A 19,038-nucleotide genomic window follows, 5' to 3' on the forward strand; every position below is an offset into this window, starting at 1 on the left:
CCCAGCACTCAGAGGCAGAGACACAGGCTCTCCAGAGTAAGCTGGCTAGATAGACTTCCCATCAATATATAAGATGGAGAGGGAGGGAGGAAGACATCAACTTCAGGGGCTCCATACATGTGTGCACCCACGTACACACATACCTGTACACAGATGTGCATCTACATACACATGAACACACATAAATGTACATCACACACATGCAAAACAAAAATAAAACCCCAGCAGTAGTGGCTATATTAGTTACTTTTCTATTACTGTGATGAAACACCACAACCAAGGTGACTTTTAGAAGGGGTTTATTTGGACTCATGGTTTTCGAGGGTTAGAGTCCATGATGGTGAAGCAGAGGCAGCAGGCGGCAGGCACGGCGACTGGAGCAGCAGCTGAGCACTCGCATCTTGAGCCATAGAGAAGGAATCAGAAATGGTATGAGCCTTTTAGCTCTCAAAACCTACCCCCAGTGACATACTTCCTCCAGCAAGGCCACACCTCCTCAGCCTCCCAAACAGTACCATCAGTTAGAGGCCGAGTGTTCAAATGCATGAGCCTATGCAGATCCCCACAGTGGCTGTAGGGGCATCAGTGAGAGCAGTCAATAAAATGAAGGTATATTACAGGAAGTGGGAGACAGCTCAGTCCATTCAGTGCTTTCCACACAAGCGCAAGAACCCAAGTTGCATCTCTAGAACTCATGTTTAAAGACAGGAAGAAAAGAAAAGAAGCCAGGTGTGGTGGTACATGCTTATAACCCCAGCACTGAGGAGGCAGAGGCATGCCGACCAGACAGCCTAATCTAATCAGAGAATGCTATGCCAGTGAGAGATCTTGCTCCAACAAAACAGAACAAGTGCATGGCCCCGGAGGAAGAATGACCTAACAAAGACCATGTGGTCAGCAAGAGCACAAAATCAAGAGCTGCTGAGGCAGAGGTGAGCACTCACTCTGGGTGTTGTGGTTGAGGTGGTGCTAGGGTAACAGTGGTCCCACACAGCCACTGTGACGGTCCCCATAGGCTCATGCATCTCAGAGCTCAACGGCAGGGATGACGGGAGCTACGGCCATGGCTGTAATCACAGCAGCATAAGAGGTGTAACTGTTGCCCTCTTCTCTAGACACCCACTCTGTTCTGGGCACAAGGAGCAGGGGTGTGTCCCTGAGAATCTTCACCCTAGCCTGGGAAGCAGGAGGATGCTGCTCACCATCAGGGTGACTCAGATCCAAAGAACTTGAGTGGTCCTGGGGTGAGGAGATCAAGCACCTGGGAAGCCATCAAGTTTGGGGCCTTTCAGCTCCAAACCTGGAGCTCTGTCTGCTTTGCAGCCCTTTGGTCCTTCCCTTCATTTGCTAGTGGTGAGGGAGCCCACCATTCTTAGTGTCTCCCAAAGTGGAGTGCATCCCTTCATCTGTTGGTCCCTTAAGAAGCTCTTCCTAAGTCTGTGAGGTGGGTCTGGGGAAAAGGCTCTTGCATCGCAGGCCTGGCAGCCTGAGTCAAAGCCCCATAGAAGTGCGAGGAGAGAAGTGACGCCACAGAGAGAGCTATATGCACACCATGACAGGGGCATCCACACTCACACACCATGCACTCACAGAACACACACAATAATATTTTAAGTTCTTCCTCAGCCGGGCGGTGGTGACACACACCTTTAATCCCAGCATCCTGGAGGCAGAGGCAGGTGCATCTCTGAGTTCGAGACCAGCCTGGTCTACAGAGTGAGTTCCAGGACAGTGAGAGCTACACAGAGAAACCCTGTCTCAAAAAAAAAAAAAGTTCTTCCTTATTTAAGGGAGGTCAGTTACACATAATCTTTATCCCAAGGCTGCCCCAAATGCATACAGTCGCTTCACCCAGTGACAGCCCACTGTGAAGGCAAAAGCTTGCCCCAGGTCCACCCCTCTGAGCCTTCTCAGGATGTGAGCCCTAGACTTCTGTCCTACGTGTCCTTCTCCGAGTGTGAGGCTCAGAATAGGACTATTCCTGAGAAGAGGAAATAATGCAATGGCCGCCCCCCCCCCCCCGTCCCTTTTTGACCTCTGTTAACACAGCCTGTGGTTACACAAATGTCTCACACTGGTGACATCCTGAGTTGGTTACATCCCTGGGTCTTTTCCTCACTTACGAAGCCCTGCTTCTGAAGGACAGCTTTGGGTTGTCCTTCCTGAGAAGGGGTGCAGTTGTCAGAGCTCACGCTGTTCCCTCCTCCTTGGTGCTGGCCCAGAGGTGGAGGTAAGTAAGAGAATGTTTCTAGGAGAAGGCGTTCCCAGGCCAAATCTGTTCGAGAAACCCTGGATGACACAGGCACCTTCCTTAAGGACATCTCGGAGCCTTTAAGAATCTTTCAAAACAAACATCAAGTATCCCTCAATGCTTCCTTAAATGAACGTGTAAGGGCATGTGTGACAGGAGGCACACTCTTATTGAAGATAAAAAGTCATGAATTGGGCTGGAGAGATGGCTCAGAGGTTAAGAGCACTGGCTGTTCTTCCAGAGGTCATGAGTTCAATTCCCAGCAACCACATGGTGGCTCACAACCATCCATAATGAGATCTGGCGCCCTCTTCTGACCTGCAGGTGTATATGCAGACAGAACACTGTATACATAATAAATAAATCTTTAAAAAAAAAAAAAAAAAAGTCATGAATTACGGAGCTGGGCAAGTGACACATCCCCTAAAAGCATCAATCATTATCAGTTTGATATGGACATTTAAAAACACTTTTTCATGCATTTACCAATCTACGACCAAGGACGTGTCCACAGGAAATATGTATCCGTGTTTGATATAAATATATAATGATTTGCTTGTTTGTATGCTTACTTTTGAAGACAGGATCTCATTCTGTAGTCCAGGCTGCTTGGCACCCAGTGTTGGCATTATATGTGTGCACCACCATGCCCAGCTTCAATAATGTAATGTCCAGCAGATGTCTTAGTTAGGGTTTCTGTTGCTGGGAAGAGACACCATGACCATGGCAACTGTTATAAAAGAAAAACATTTCACTGGGGTGTCTTACATTTTCAGAGGTTTAGTCCATTATCATCATGGTGCAACATGGTAGTGTGCAGGCAGACATGGTGCTGGAGAAGTAGCTGAGTTTCCTACATCTTGACTTGCAGGCAACAGGAAGTGGTCTGAGACACTGGGCATAGCTTGAGCACATGAGATCTCAAAGCTTGTCTCCTCGGTAACACTTCCTCCAACAAGACCACATCTACTCCAATAAGGCCACACCTCCTAATAGTGCCACTCCCTTTGGGGGCCATTTTCTGTCAAACCACCATAGCAGAAGAAGCTGTTTTCACTCAGCAATGCCTGTGAAGTCCTCTAAGTGATACTTAGAGCCCCACAGCCCTGGTGACCACGCCTCCTTCACTGGGCTCTCAGATTGCTCCACAAGCATGATGAAGTCTGTTCACGAGAAACCTGGTACCCAAGGTACCTTCAGATATCAATCAAAAACACTGAGGTGGTCCAGTTCTCTCACTTTGTGGGAGGAGCAATCCAGCCTTTTCCAGTATTTCAAGACAAAGGCCCAGGTCACAAGCTAAGAGATCTCCATCCTTGAGCAAGCTCTGCCCCTTATTAAGCCACGTGACTCCACCTATGCCTGTAATCCTCTCCTCTCAGGACCCAGGGCCAGAGCAAGATGTCCTTAGATATCCTTTCAATACAGGCTCCTCATACTTTAGACCCATGTCCTTTTCCTGTTTCTTCCTGCAGGGGTCAAGCAACAACAACAGCATGCCCCCAGGGTTTGTGGAGGGTGAGTATCTGGAGGCAGGGGTCACCGGCATCATGTACCATCTATTAGCTTGGGTTCTGAGTTGTAGCTGGTGGGAAAAAGTCAAAAACATCTGTAGTAGTTTGGTTTTCTTTATTTGGCTTAAGGGTTTTGTTTTTGTTTTTGTTTTTTTTTTTTGTGATGCTGTGAGAAAACACTATGATCAAAAGCACCTGGGGGAGGAAAGGGTTTATTTCATTTTACAACTTGCAGATCACAGTCAGTCACTGAGAGAAGTCAGAGCAAAAACTCGGCAGGAAGGTAGAAACAGGAACTGAAGCAGAGATCACCCAGGAACAGCGCTTATTGCTTGCTCAACCTGCTTTCTTATATATTTCTTATATATATCTAAAACCAGCTGTCCAAGGGAAACACAGCCCTTAGGGGCTGGACCCTCCCACATCAACCATCAATCAAGAAAAAAAATGCCCTACAGACTTGCCCACAGGTCAATCTGATTTGGGCAATTCTTTCTGTGAAGTTCCCTCTTCCCAAGTGACTCCGGTTTGTGTCAAGTTGGTGAAAACTAACCAGCACTCCATCCTTGAGTATCCTCTGAATTACTCCTGAGTCCGTTGCCGGAGCTCTTGTGTTTCGAGAACGTCACCCAGTGATGTGGACAAAGTCCTATGGACTTTAACCAGCATCACACCCAGCACTGGAGGCTACTCAGTCATCTATGAGACAGGCAAAGGAGTGGGTCCAGAGTGGGGTGCTGGGAGCCGGCACGGGGTCTCATCCTGGCATCTCCTTCCCTGGCAGGCTCTGAGGACATCGTTGTGGTTGCACTTTATGACTACGAGGCCATTCACCGTGAAGACCTCAGCTTCCAGAAGGGAGACCAGATGGTGGTCCTGGAGGAGTGAGTTCTAGCCTGGCCCTAAGACACACCCACCTGCGGGGTTTAGCTACACTCTTGCTCTGCATCATTAAAGAACCCGAGAGCCTGTCTAACTCTGGCAGTAAATGACAGATGAGAACTTGGGTGCATACCACAGAGGAGGAGGGCTTTGCCACCTCTTAGGTAACAGAAACGGTGACAGGGACTGTCCCCTTCCAGGCAGGCTCTCTGCAGAGCCTTCCTAAGGCTCCTGTGACTGGGCTCCAGGTGTCCCTGCAGGCCTGGCCCCTTCAGGAGGCTTTGCACTCAGACATCCCGGGGTCTCTGAGTTCCCCACCTGGGATGGTCACAGCTTTCAGCATCGGGCTGCCACAAGAGTTCAGATTGTACTGAGATCCCAGAGTGGGACCTGGCCATGCACAGTCAAACCCTGAGCCCAGAGCCTTCTCCTCTGGACCCCTGCTGAACCAATCAATGTGAGTGCTTCCTGGACACAGGTCCTGGATTGGGTAAGGGTAGTCCAGCCAAGGATAAAAGTCCAGGAAGGAGAAGGGATCCAAAGACCCAGGATGTAGTCTGTGACTCAGGGACAGACTTCACCCCAAATTCCTGTGGAGACTATCAGCTCTTCTACCCTAGTCCAGGCACATGCTGGGTGCCCTGTGCCTCACCCTCCTGGCTTCCTGAGTGTGGGGAGGGTGAGCTTTCTAGGCCTAAGTGGGGGCCACAAGGGACTGAAGGGTTCCTGCACCCACTGACCCTTCTTTCCCTCCTTTTCCTTAGGTCTGGGGAGTGGTGGAGGGCACGATCCTTGGCTACCCGTAAAGAAGGCTACATCCCAAGCAACTATGTGGCTCGTGTTAACTCTTTGGAGACGGAGGAGTAAGTGTTCTATCCCTGTCTTCCAGAAAGTGGCCTGAGCAAAACGGGCCGGCTCCCACCTCAGCACCATTGCACGATCTCTCCCCTGTTGGCACCCTCCTCCTGGGGCTCTTGGTTTGGCTGCTTCTTCTCTTGCTTCAGGCTTCGGAGGCCTGTCCCAACACCCTGTCCAAGATGGCTCCCAAGAAGCCTGTTTCTACTTCTTTCTGAACATATCCCACTGGCAAAAAGGAACATTGGGTTTTTTGGTCATCTGCACATGCACTATCTGCCTCCCTCTTGAGTATGAGCTCTCACACCTGGGCTCTGGAAGGAGACTGTCTGGGTTCTAATCCTGTCCCTTTCACTTCCAAGCTGTGTGACCCCAGACAAGCTACTTGTCCTCTTGGTTCTCCAGTTTGATCACTATAAAATAAGAATAATAAAGATGACAATCACATAGTGTTAGGTCTCTTGGTAAGCTGGGGCTGGAGGCTCAGTGGTTAAGAACACTGGCTGCCTTTTCAGAAAACTGAAGTTTAGTTCCCAACGCAGGGGTTTACAACTGCCTGTAACTCCAGCTCCAGGGGATCTGACACCCTTCTGGCCTCCATGGACACACCAGCTCTCTCTCTCTCTCTCTCTCTCTCTCTCTCTCTCTCTCTCTCACACACACACACACACACACACACACACACACACACACACACACACACACAAATACACGCACACATACACAAACACACACAAGAGGTGGCGGGAGAGAAAGAAAGAATTTATTTTTAAAAAACAAATGAGCCGGGCTTCGTGGCACACACCTTTAATCCCAGCAGTCAGGAGGCAGAGGCAGGCGGATCTCTGTGAGTTTGAGGCGGGGGGAGGGGGGGGACGACTGATGAATATTAGCTGTCTTTCTCCCTTGTTGATAACTGAGGAAACAGAGAATAGAACGAGAGTCACCCAGCAGGGTTGAGGCATGCTGACATCTCAAGGTTCCCTGCCCATTGTGGTAGCAAATTGCTCCTTATCCTAGTGAGAGTGAGAACTGCTTCAGCCTTTACAATAGGAACTTTTCCATCTGTACCCAGAAATAGCAGGGGGAAGAGAAAAAGGGAGGAAGAGAAAAAGGAAGGAAGTGAGGGAGAAAAGGAAGAAAGTGAGGGAGAGAGGGAGGAAGGAGAGAGAGACAGACAGAGAGAGAGAGAGAGAGAGAGAGAGAGAGAGAGAGAGAGAGAGAGAGAGAGAGAGAGAGAATAGCTGTTTCCCACCAGCCCACCCCCCAAAAGTAAGAAAAATGACGAAATTGCTTGGACCCTGACTTCTGGGTGGGCTCTTCAAGGTATGGCCTGGGCATCATATGAGCAGGACAGGCTGGTCCATCTTGAGGCTCACACTGTACTCATTAATTCCTGGCAGGTGGTTCTTCAAGGGTACCAGCCGGAAGGATGCAGAGCGCCACCTCCTGGCTCCCGGCAATGTGCTAGGCTCCTTCATGATCAGGGACAGTGAGACCACCAAAGGTGATGCCAGCCCTCCCTGCCTTCCTGTGCCCCATGGTGCTACCTCTGACCCCTAGGGACATTCTCTGAGGAGGGCTGAGCAGCCCTGTCAAGTGGCCGTGCTGCCAGGTGTTCTCCTGTCGTTTGCTGCTCTGAGCGATGGGAGGGCGAAGGGTCTTTGCTGGGTGGCTCTCCTCAGTCCTGGTAGATGCAGGCTGAGGTCACCGGAAGTGGTTTGAGCTCTGACAGCAAACAGACATCCTGCTGACCCTTGGTGCCCAACTTTGATGAAGTTCTGGGTTTAATTCTTTAAATAGCCAACCTACTGTGTCCTGCCCACAAGTCCTGTTTCTCCCTGGTGAGGAAGCAGTGTGCCGTGAGGTAAGGCTAGACCCAAAACAACCTCTGGGACTCACTTAAAGTTCTGTCTTGGTGTGGGCAGCGAGATGGCTTAGCCAGATGCCTGATGTCGAGTTTGACAACCTGACTTTGATCCCCAGGATCTACTTGGTAAAAGGAAAGAACCAACTCCTGAGTGTTGTCCTCTGACCTCTACAAGCATGACATGACCTGCATGTGCTCTATCCCATAAAGACATAGTGGGGGGAAGCTCTTGGAGGCATGTAGATAGGAAGATGTCATGGATGGGTAGATATCGGGGGTCTTGTCCTGAAATTTCTGTACTAAAAAGGTGGCATCTGGGCAATGGTGGCGCATGCCTTTAATCCCAGCACTTGGGAGACAGAGCCAGGTGGATCTCTGTGAGTTCGAGGCCAGCCTGGTCTACAGAGCAAGATCCATGACAGGCACCAAAACTACACGGAGAAACCCTGTCTCGAAAACAACAAAAACAAACAAACAAACAAAAAACAAAAGAAAAAAATAAAAAGGTGGCATCTTTAGTGGGTGACCAGAATTTCAAAAAAAAAAAAAATTACCTCAAATCACAGAGAATGGTTCCAGCTAGCACCGCCCAGGTGAGTTTCCCAGAGCGGCACACAGGTGCTATGTGAGTTCAGACTCCACGTGTCCAGCTAGCCTTGGGCTGTCGCTTGCTCTCAAAGTCACTTGAATAGGTCAGCCAGTTGTATAAGGTGTGGCCTGGTTGGGACTGTGAGGCACATAGGTTTGGGGACAGTGAAGGCATCTGTGTGTCTGGGATCAGTTCTTCCATCCACGTCTGAGGTCAGCAAGCACTTACACTGAAGGGAGGCACAGCTTCTTGCCTCCAGCTGTGCCAATGATAGCTTAGTGATTGGGCTGTCCAGTTCTGCAGGGAAGCAGAGAAATCAATGGCACCATGGCAGACCTATGGTTGAGGAAGGGGGCGGGAGGGGGGCTTGGCTAGCTTCCATAGCCCTCTGGGGAAGGGGGTATGCTGGGGATCAAATAGATTTAGAATGAGGCCCCGAGCACTTGGCAGCTTCCCAGAGCCTGCATATTCTGTCTAGCAACAGCTACTCCGGGCCGCCCCCTTGACTGGGACAGAGTGGCCAAGAAGGGGCCCTGGAGCCAACTGGCCAGGTTTGGAACCCAAATGAGCCACTGACCAGCTATGTGACTCCGAGTAAGTTATGTTGACACTTCAGTTTCCTCACCTATATAAAATGAGGCTGATAATACCTCAGGAGGCTATGCACTATCATGAGTAATATAATCCATGTCATTTTAATTCATTAAAATGCATACTATTCCCATTCATTCATCGTGTAATTTTAACTTACTGAAATGTGTACTATTCCTATTCATTTGCTGTTCATTTGACCAGCATGCTTAGAACAGTGCTTGGCATGTACAGTCAGCTGTCATTCAGCAATTTAAACCTCCCCCAAAGCCTATGACGTGCTATTAAAAAGAAAAAGAATGCAAGGCAGAGAGGCTGGTTAGCCTAGCTCACACATGGCAAACTGTGGCCATGAACTGGAAGACTTGTGTGTCTCTGGTCTATGTGACAATCTGTGTCATAGCTTACTGCAAGCTTGGTGATTTAGAGCAATGTATCTATTACCTCACAGTTCTGGAAGGCAAGTGTCTGCGCTCACTGGGCTCAAGGTGTCTGTGGGACTGGCTCCTTCCGGAAGCTTGCAGGGTGGGGGTGGGCCCCATATCACTTCTGTCCTTTGGGGCTTTGAGAGGCCACCAGCATGGCTTGGCTCGTGGCTTTTCCTCTTCAGCACCTGTTTCCACCTGTACGTCCACTAACCTCCTCCCTCTGACAAACACCCTCTGGATTCACTTGGAAGCCCTTGGATTCTATGTCATATATGGTCACATATTCCCAGGTGCAGGGATTCACATAGGACTATCATGGACCATGATGCAGCTGACCACAGTGCATTTTTCACATTTCATAATCAGACTAGGTTTTCTTTGTTCTTTCTTTTTATTTGTATATTTCTCTCTCTCTCTCTCTCTCTCTCTCTCTCTCTCTCTCTCTCTCTCTCTCTCTCTCCCAAATTAGTATGGCATCTGGGCTTTTTCTTCATTAAATAGATGATGGATGGATAGATAGATAGATAGATAGATAGATAGATAGACAGACAGACAGATAGGTTGATAGATAGCTAGAAGGTAGATGATGAGTGGATGGATAGATAGCTGATAAATCAGAAATAATGAAGTGGTAGTGATGACCAGCTTACTGACTGTCCCAAGTCATTTACAAGCATTACTTCTGTTTGCCACTGGGCAATGTGATGAGATGGCATGACTACTCTTGTTTTACAGGTGAGAAAACTGAGGCATAGGAAGGCCATGCAGTCATGTGTCCAAGGGCTCATAGCTGAGAATAGCAGAACTGGGATGGGAACCCAGGCAGCCCGATGCCTCAGCCCACTCTTAATGACATGAGCATCTGCCCAGGTGTGCATGTGCTCATGTGATGCCAGCAGAGGCCTCACAGGGAATCATAAGGATGTCAAGGAACTGACATCAGGGGGCCAGGCCTCTGAGGTACCATTCTGAGGGGCTTCTCTTGGAACAATGCAGGGAGCTACTCATTGTCTGTTCGAGACTACGACCCCCAGCACGGAGACACGGTGAAGCATTATAAGATCCGGACCCTGGACAGTGGAGGCTTCTACATCTCTCCGAGGAGCACCTTCAGCAGCCTACAGGAACTTGTGGTCCACTACAAGAGTGAGTCCTGCCCAAGGCCTTGCCCCACATTTGACTGCAGAGCCTAAGCAGGTCACCTCTGCACAGTGCAGCCCAGCTGGGATGCTATCCCTAGCCACAGCCTTTATTCCTCAACACCTTGGCTGTGTTTTACAATGGTTGTTTGGTTCTGGGGAAGGACCCAGAGTCTGGCACATGATAGGCAAGTACTGGATCACATCAGGCCCCACTAAGAAGGGCCTGTCTCTCAGAATCCCAGTCACATGGGATTCTGAGTGACAACCTTGAGGCACCCAGAGGTCTTCCTGTCCTTGTCAGGTGAACAGTCACTCAGGGCAGTCCTGAAGGTTTGGGCTTGTTGGACGTGGAAGTGGAGGTACACAGGTAGCATCTCATCATGCTCTGTTCTTTGGGGAGTGTACCACCTGCTGAATGGGCACTCTGTTTCAGAGGGCAAGGACGGGCTCTGCCAGAAGCTGTCGGTGCCATGCGTGTCTCCCAAACCCCAGAAGCCATGGGAGAAAGATGCCTGGGAGATTCCTCGAGAATCCCTCCAGATGGAGAAGAAACTTGGAGCCGGGCAGTTTGGAGAAGTGTGGATGGGTAAGGAGATGGGGCCGGAATCTCCAAGGCCGTGCTGCTGGGAGGGCCCTGCCAGTGCGGGAGAACACACAGCAGAGGAGATTTAAATAATAACCCCAAAGGGCCACTCCTCAGATAACAAACCAAATTGTCTACTGGGAAATCACTATTTTGCCTTTGCGGCCAGGCTTGAGGGTCAAGGAACTGCCCTCTAGGAGGCCGGAGTCCTGGGTGGCAAAGGCCCTCTGTTGTGTGGAGTTGGGCAGCCTACCATCTGGAGCTGGCATAACCAGCCTCTTGGGATGATGAAAATTTATAGTGGTGGAAAGAACTTGGGTTTTCAGATCCAACGCTGACAACTGAGGACTACGCTGTTCAGATCATGAGCCATGATGCCCAGTGACATTTCAGATGTGCTGGGGCGCCAGAAAGGCCTGGCACACCCCTGTGGTCCTTGCCCCAATACTTTAAGAGCAGCAATTCCTGTTTCATGGGGAGGGAGGGGGTCACAACATGTTTACACTCCCCTGTGTGGCAGATGGGAGGGAGGCAGCTCTTCCAGATAAAGTAAGTTGTTTGGTTGGTTGATTGGTTGGGTTTTTCAAGACAGAGTTTCTTTGTTCAGCCTTGTCTGTCCTGGAACTAACTCTGTAGACCAGGCTGGCCTTGAACTCACCTACCTTTGTCTCCCAAGTGCTGGGATTAAAGGCATGCACCAACACTGCCCAGCAATAAGTTTTCAAAGTCTGTGTTTCACTACATTTACTGCCAGCCTGCTATACGTCAGGTGCTGAATAAAGGGATGATCCCATCAGGAAATGCAGGGAGGAAAGGCAGATCTGAGTAGCAAAGGTGGGGCAAATGAAAACACTGTCCCATGAGGGCCCATGCTCTCACCACCAGAAGCCCACAGATCTGGATTTGAGCTTCCTGGCCATCAAAGCACATGTGGAAAGAAAAGCAAGAGCCATAAAATGAAGCAGGGTAGGATGGAGCAAGAGAACAGCGTGTGGCAAGTCCCCACAGCGGAGTACTTGAGGGACAGGTAGATGCAGGGTGGTTACTGTATAAAAGCCAGAGTGAGGCCAGTGAGATGGTTCAGCAGGGAAAAGGCTTGCTGCAAAAGGCTGATGGTCTGAGTTCAATCCCCAGAATCCATGGTGGAAGGAGGGAACTGGCTGGCAAAGATTGTCCTCTGACCTACACACACACACACACACACACACCCCACCACCACCACCACCACCACTACCACCACCACCACACACAGGGATGGGGGGAGGATTTAATTAAATTGTTAAAAAGAAAGCAAGAGTAATTTAGTGACCCAGACCTATAATCCCAGCTACATATTGAGACAGAAGGGCACAAGTTCAAGGCCAACCTGGACAACTTAGTAAGACCCTGTTTCAAAATAAAAAGTGAAAGGGGGCTGGGGATGTAGCTCGGGAGTAGAGCACTTTATTAGTATGAGGCCCTGGCTCAGTCACTGGTTGTGAGTGTGTGTTGGGGATGAACTTGGTGGAAGACAAGGATAGAAAAGTGGGCATGGCCAAGTCACACAGGGCCTGTGGGGCATAGTGAATCTGGTATTTGTTTCAAGGCAGAGTTAAACACTGTGTATGCAGGTTCATGTCATGTGGGAGCCCATTTTCGGGTTCCTCGTGGCTTTACTCAGCAGGTCTGCATAGAGAGGTTGATTGGACCATGGGCCTGAGTGCAGGTGTCTGAGATGGTCTGCACTTGGCTGTGCTGGGGGAGGAGGTCTTTTGCGCCACCCCTTGGCGTTTCTATAAATACCCTAGGGCAGAGACAGTCAGGGCCCATTGGAATAGGTTCAGGCCCTCTTGAGGCTATCCTGTATTTTTTATCTGCTTATCTCCACACTCTAAATCCTTCTATCTATTATTTCCTGCTGCTTGCACTCAAGAAAACGCTGGGGAACTGTGAGGTTGGTGGGTAAACGCCCCGCAGTGTCACAATCTAATTAGTGCTGCCAGTCCTTCTTCGTCACAGCCTTGGGAGTTCTAGGGTGACAGGTGTGTGCCCCAGGCCCAGATACAAGACTGTTTTTCACTCTTGCGAAAAGCCCTTCAGAGTGAGTTCTTATTTTCATTTCCACCTGGCAGATGAGGAAAACACAGGTCAGAGAACTGACGCCGTTTGTTCAGTCGTTCTCTCTCGGCTAGGAAGCAGGGAACCGGTCTCCAGCCCACAGCTGGTGGTGCCCTCTCTCTGTTTAAAGGACTAGGTGGGCGGGGAGGGTTCCTCCAGGACTGCTGGACCCTAACCCCACCTTCCTTGCTCCGTGCTTTCTCCAGCCACCTACAACAAGCACACCAAAGTGGCGGTGAAGACCATGAAGCCAGGGAGCATGTCTGTGGAGGCCTTCCTGGCAGAGGCCAACCTCATGAAGACGCTGCAGCATGATAAGCTGGTGAAGCTGCATGCTGTGGTCACTCAGGAGCCCATCTTTATTGTCACGGAGTTCATGGCCAAAGGTGCGTGGGCTAGGACGGACTGTGGTCCAAGCAGACTTCTTTCAGACTCAAAGATGACCTTGACCTGGCTGGCTCTTCGGGCCCTTCCAATAAGTCCTCGCAAAGCACCAACAGTCAGTCTGGCCTCCTGGCTCACAGAGTGAGACCATGTGAAGGGTGGTTATGGAGAGGAAGGGCAGGGGCTTCAGAGCAGGGAGCAGGCAGAGCCTCTGGGACAACAGAAGAGGTACATGGCTTCCTTGTGACTTGTACCTTGGAACCTTGGTACTGGACTGTAATGAAGCCCTGTTTGGAGTATTAAGGGACAAGAAGCCACATGGAGAGAGACCATAAAGATAAGACATCATCTTGAATGTTCCACTCTATCACCTCACTTCACAGTGTGGTCCACCTAGACTACTATGACCAATGCACAGCATCATGGGAAATGTTCATGTTGTCACTCCAGGGTACTAAGCTTTGGGCTACCCTACCCGTGATCATTCAGCATATCTCAGGAATGTTTGAGACAGGATTTCACTCTGTAGCCCAGGCTAGCCTCAATCTCACAGCAGCTCTCTGCCTCAGACTCTCAAGTGCTGGGATTACAGCCTCACAAATGCTTGTGTCTCCACACCTGGCTTTTCCAGGTTTCTTATTTATTTATTTATTTATTTATTTATTTATTTATTTATTTATTTATTTATTTATTTATTTTAAGATAGCTGTTCTATAGTCATTTTCAGCCCCTGCTCATTTTTGGATAAACATCTCACCCAACATCATCCAATGTGATTTGAAATGTCAAAACCTTTTCCATTTTCCAAATCTACAATCGGCCAGTTTTCTAAAGCCAGGCCCTGGGCACCAATCTCATGAGTCTACCTCAGTCAAAGAGTCCAGCTAGCAACCGAAAAGTCCTTTCAGAGAAATTCAGGCTCTAGCACTCGGACACTAGGAGCAGTAAGCAAGCATTCCTAACTCTAGCACTATGGCTGGGCAAGAGGAAAGCTTGTGGTCATGACTATTTTGCTAGCTGAAGTGGAAAGATAGCTGGAGCCCAGGAATGAGAGATCAGCCGGACAATATAGCAAGATGCCATCTCAAAAAGAAAGTCGGCTGGAGATGTAGCTCAGTGGTAGAGCACTTGCCTCTCATGTGTGAGGTCCTGGGTCAATCCTTGCACTACAAAGAAGAAAATCGTCTAGCGCTATGAGAAAATGTTGGCTGGTTTTCACTAAGGTCCGGTAGACAACGTTGCCTCTTGCTCCCCTCTGCAGGAAGCCTGCTGGAGTTTCTGAAGAGTGAGGAAGGCGGCAGGCAGCCATTGCCAAAACTCATTGACTTCTCAGCCCAGGTAAGCCTATGCCAGTGATGGTCAGGAAAGGTGGCCTCACTTGAGCGCTCTGTGTCTGTTATGTGAACACTTATCCCCTCCACGTGCACATGGATTGTTCCAGGACCCCACAGACACCAAAACCTTCTGTATGCTCAAGTCCCTTATAGAAAATCATGTATTTACAAATAACCTAGGCACATTTTCCTGTGTACTGCTTAACACATTTCTGGAGGCTTATGGAATCCAACATAAATGCATGTAAATAGTTGTATTGTTTAGGGGATAATGGTCATTTAAAAAAGTCTGTAGAGACTGAATGCAGATGAAATTGTTTTTAGAATATTCTTGATGTGCCGTTGGTTGATTCTGCAGATGCAGAACCTGCAGATATGGACTGTTCTTCATATGGACCAATTCATACAGAGCTCACATCAAAACTGTGGAATGGGTTTTTTAGAAAATATTTCTTATTATTATATGTATATGGGTCTTTTGCCTGAATGTAAGTCTATGTATGCCTAGTGCCCTCAGATGCCAGAGGAGGGCATCAGATCCTCTAGAACTGGAGTTACAGATGGTTATGAGCCACCCTGCATCACTGGGACCAGTGCTTAAGCAGCCAGTGCTCTTAACCACTGAGCTAACTCGCCAGCTCCTGGAATAATTTTCTTGGTTCGTTGGTTTTTGGTGTGAGGCATGAAACCTAAGGCCTTCCTTGTACATACCAGAGAAGGGCTCTACCTGTGAGTTTCATCACCAGCTGTGGAAGTTATCCATTCTTTATGTAACAGATCACCTCAAGGCTTAGTAGTCTGAAATAATAACTTTGAATATTTCCCATGATTCTCTGGACTGACTGTAACAGGCTAGGTGGACCACTCTGTGAACTGAGGGAACATGAGTAGAATGTCCAAGGTGATCCTTATAGTCTCTCTCCGTGGGGCCTCTCATCACCCAATATCAAAGCTCCAGGAGAACCCATTCCAGGAGCAACTGGTGCTTAAGCCCCTGTTTGCACTGACTTGTCAATACCCTGGCGGCCAAAACCAGTTGCAGCAGCCGAGACCAGAGTCAGTGCAGGACCAGAGGGATGAGTCCTGGCGGGCAAATAGAGCCTGGTCACTGGAAGGTAACTCATCCCATTTTACAGACCTGAAATCGAGGTGTAAAGACTTACGTACAAAGGGCATGATAGGGAATGACTAATCCTAACATTCAGGAGGCAGGAGATGGGTGGTCAGGAGTTCCAGGCTAGATCGATCTGAGCTGCAGACTGTCTTTAAAAAAAGTTAAACTCAAATGAGGAAACTGAAGCCCAGGGCTCTGCAGCTGGCCTGGGACTGATTAGGGGGAGGGGCAGGTGATGAAATGATGAAAATGGCAAGCACTGCTGGCCTCATACAGGTTGCTTGCAGGTGAGAGCATGGGTATTAAACAATGGGCTCTCTTGACCTACCACCCCATGGCCCTGGCTCGCAGTCTGAAGAGCAAGAATTCAGCAAAGAGAAAGGGATATGTAAGCCTTAGGGACAATCCTAAAAACCCATTAAAAATAACAAGCACAACAAAAATGACTCAGTGGTACAGAGCTTTGCTAGGTGCAGGGCACACTGGGTTCTATTCCCAATGATGTACAAAAAAAAGAAACAGTCATCTCATCTGCCCCCCGCCCCCCCCCACACACACACAAGGCACAGATGTTGTTTTTCTCCAACCCTGTCTCATGCTTTCTGCTCTCTGTGAGAAAACATGGCGGACAGTGGTGCTATGGGAATGCACGGCTCGGTCCAGGAGCCGTCAAAGAAGGACTCACCAGGAAGTGGTCCCTAGGAGGAACCTGGGGATTAGAAATTCTGCACATGCAGAGGAGTAGGGAGGAGGTCTAGACAAAAGAAACAGCCAGTACAAAAGCCCAAAGAGAAAATGAAGGGGCTGAGTCTGGTCAGGAAGGACACAGATGAAAGAGATATGGCGTGCAGCCTGCTGGGAGCTGAAGGAGTCTGCAGCTTAGCCTAGGGTTGAGCCTGGTGGAGAGGCCCAGGTCAGCGCTCATTTGAGTATGCAAATACCTGGGACTCAGAACCACTAGGGAGGTCTAAGCAGAGGCTCTACTTTCAGAGCCCTGAATGTCAGAGACATATGGAAATCAAGGCCTGGCGCTTCCGTCTCAGTGGGCCCCAGTCCTCAGGAAAACAATAGTGTGGCCTGTTACTAAAGTATAACCATCAAACCAGCAGGAAACTTGCTGGACAAGGGTCAAAGGCTGCAGAAGGAGCTATTGTTGGGGCTGGGGTCATAGCGGAGTCAGTAGAGTGCTTGCCTAGCATGCATGAAGTCCCAGGCTTGATCCCCAACCCCACCAAAAACAGATGCAGTGGTGCACATCTGTAACCTGAACATTTGAGGGGTGGGAGCAGGAGGATCAGACGCTCAAAGTTGTCCTCGGTTATTTAGTGAGTTCTAGGCCAACCTGGGCTACATGAGACCATCTCAGAAAATAGAGCCACACGCCCCCTACTTCACAGTTGAGGAAATCAAACAAGGCCAGAAAGACATTCCAGTCTTGGTACATCCAAAAGCAGAGGTTGATTCTGAGCCCGGGGCGAACAGGCTACTACCTGGGGACCTGGCTTTGTGACCTCGGTCCTAATCTACTTCTCGGTCTCCCTGTCCAATGAGGAAATTGCATCACAAATGTAGCTTTGTGTTTAATATCTGTTTTTAGTCCCAACTTTATTGGTGAAATAAAATTTTATATAGTAGATTTTTTAAAAGGTCTTAAGAGAGCTATTCCTGGGCTGGAGAGATGGCTCATCATTTAAGAGCACTGGCTGTTCTTCCAGAGGATCCAGGTTCAATTCCCAGCACCCACATGGCAGCTCACAACTGTCTGTAACTCCAATTCCAGGGGATCTGATACCTTCACACAGACATGCAGGCAAAACACCAATGCATATAAAATAAGAATAAATAAACTATTAGAGAGAGAGAGAGAGAGAGAGAGAGAGAGAGAGAGAGAGAGAGAGAGCTATTCCCATTGAAGTTGGCAGAGATCGGCCTTATTTGTGATCTTTCTTCTGACTACTCCTAGACAACCTGAGGACAAGTCCTGGGCTAGAGGCTGGGGATGTAGCTCTGGGGTAGAGTGCTTGCCCAGCACACAAGGTACTGGGTTTCATTTCCAGCAGGATACACATAAACACAAAAGAGCCTTGGATTAGACTCTGCTTACCAGTTCTTCTGGGACTCCCTCATGCTCTCAGAAGCAGATCCAAGTTCTCCTGCCTGACTTCATGGGGACCCGCCTGGTGGTTCTGAAACCTCATCCGCTCATCACCATCAAGTCCCAGGGGCACCTGGACCCAAGTCACCTATCCTTACATAGTTGACAAACATTTGAGAAGCAGTATCCCACAAGGGTGGGGTTTGAGTGACATGTAGGGTGTATGGGTTGGTCCTAGCTCTGCCGGTGAGGCTCTGAGCAAGACACTCGGCCACTCTGTTGGCATTACTAGCCACTTCTGAAGTGACTACTATATGGAAGACACTGTCCTTACCCGTGGTATAAGCTTAGAGGTTAATCTCCCTATGAACTCTGGGAGAAAGGCTTGAGGTCACAGAGCTTGGGGATCAAGATGAGCTGGCCCAACTCTGGAACCGTATAGCAATGATGCTCCGTTATCTCCCAAGTGGAGTTAGTTGTCCTGCCTCCGTTGAGCTCACTTAAGAACCACGGATGTAGGAGTGTCAGCCAGCAGGAAAGCACTAGACACAGAGGGTGAGTGGACTCAGCCAAGCCGTAGCTCATGGCCCTGGTTCTGGATCTTATGTGCTATGTAGCTATTGACTCGTTATTTACTTCTCTGGGCTTTCATTTTCCCTCCTGTGGAAAGAGATAACAAAATTACCTCCCCAAGCCCATAGTAAACAAACAAACAAAAAGTCTCTGTTTATCAGTTTATAGTGAATAAGCTGCATGATCATCCTAATAACTTTTGCAAACTAGTCTTCTAAGGATGCCCTATAAATTTCCCACACTCTCCAGGTCAAAACCCAGCTCATTCCACTACAACCTCTATTCCAGACAAAATCACTCTTGAGATTGCAGTCTGAAAATTGGACCTGTTTCCACTGCCTTTGATGCCCCCTGCTGTTCATTCTTTAAAAGTGCACTACGTGGTCCCTTCAGGCTTTGATCAGACTCAGCCACCCTGAGTTCCCCAGATAATCTCATCTGATAATTCAGTTCTGGGCTACCTAGAGTCAGCCTGGTTTGATGCTGATATTTGGGGCCAGTATCTCTGTGAAATGGATCATGATGAGTCTACCTTCACAAAGCTCCAAGGTAGTTTTGTAAATTGTACATGCTGCTTTCTGGACAACCGAGATTCATCTTCTGCCTCTTCTAACCTTTGTAAGAAAATCTCTAAGTCACAGCCATGAATCTTTCTACCAGAAGCTTCCAGATAAGAATTCTCCACACTGGCCAAATGCCATGGCTGGCCAACTCGACTGCCGTCTTGACTGAGATC

General features: G+C 49.0%; 1 protein-coding gene across 2 annotated transcripts in view; it reads left to right on the plus strand.

The window, feature by feature from the left end:
* Hck (HCK proto-oncogene, Src family tyrosine kinase) overlaps positions 1 to 19,038 on the plus strand; it is a 50,185-nt gene that overhangs the window by 17,381 nt on the left and 13,766 nt on the right. For both annotated transcript variants that reach the window (XM_052722577.1, XM_052722578.1), the window contains exons 3-10: positions 3,727 to 3,769; positions 4,550 to 4,649; positions 5,412 to 5,510; positions 6,906 to 7,009; positions 9,977 to 10,126; positions 10,556 to 10,708; positions 13,009 to 13,188; positions 14,448 to 14,524. In XM_052722577.1, coding sequence (XP_052578537.1) covers positions 3,727 to 3,769; positions 4,550 to 4,649; positions 5,412 to 5,510; positions 6,906 to 7,009; positions 9,977 to 10,126; positions 10,556 to 10,708; positions 13,009 to 13,188; positions 14,448 to 14,524 — 906 coding nt within the window. The remainder of the gene's footprint in view (positions 1 to 3,726; positions 3,770 to 4,549; positions 4,650 to 5,411; positions 5,511 to 6,905; positions 7,010 to 9,976; positions 10,127 to 10,555; positions 10,709 to 13,008; positions 13,189 to 14,447; positions 14,525 to 19,038) is intronic.

This window comes from Peromyscus californicus, unplaced genomic scaffold (assembly GCF_007827085.1).
Source record: "Peromyscus californicus insignis strain IS unplaced genomic scaffold, ASM782708v3 Scaffold_7__1_contigs__length_154581171, whole genome shotgun sequence".
Taxonomy (NCBI): domain Eukaryota; kingdom Metazoa; phylum Chordata; class Mammalia; order Rodentia; family Cricetidae; genus Peromyscus; species Peromyscus californicus.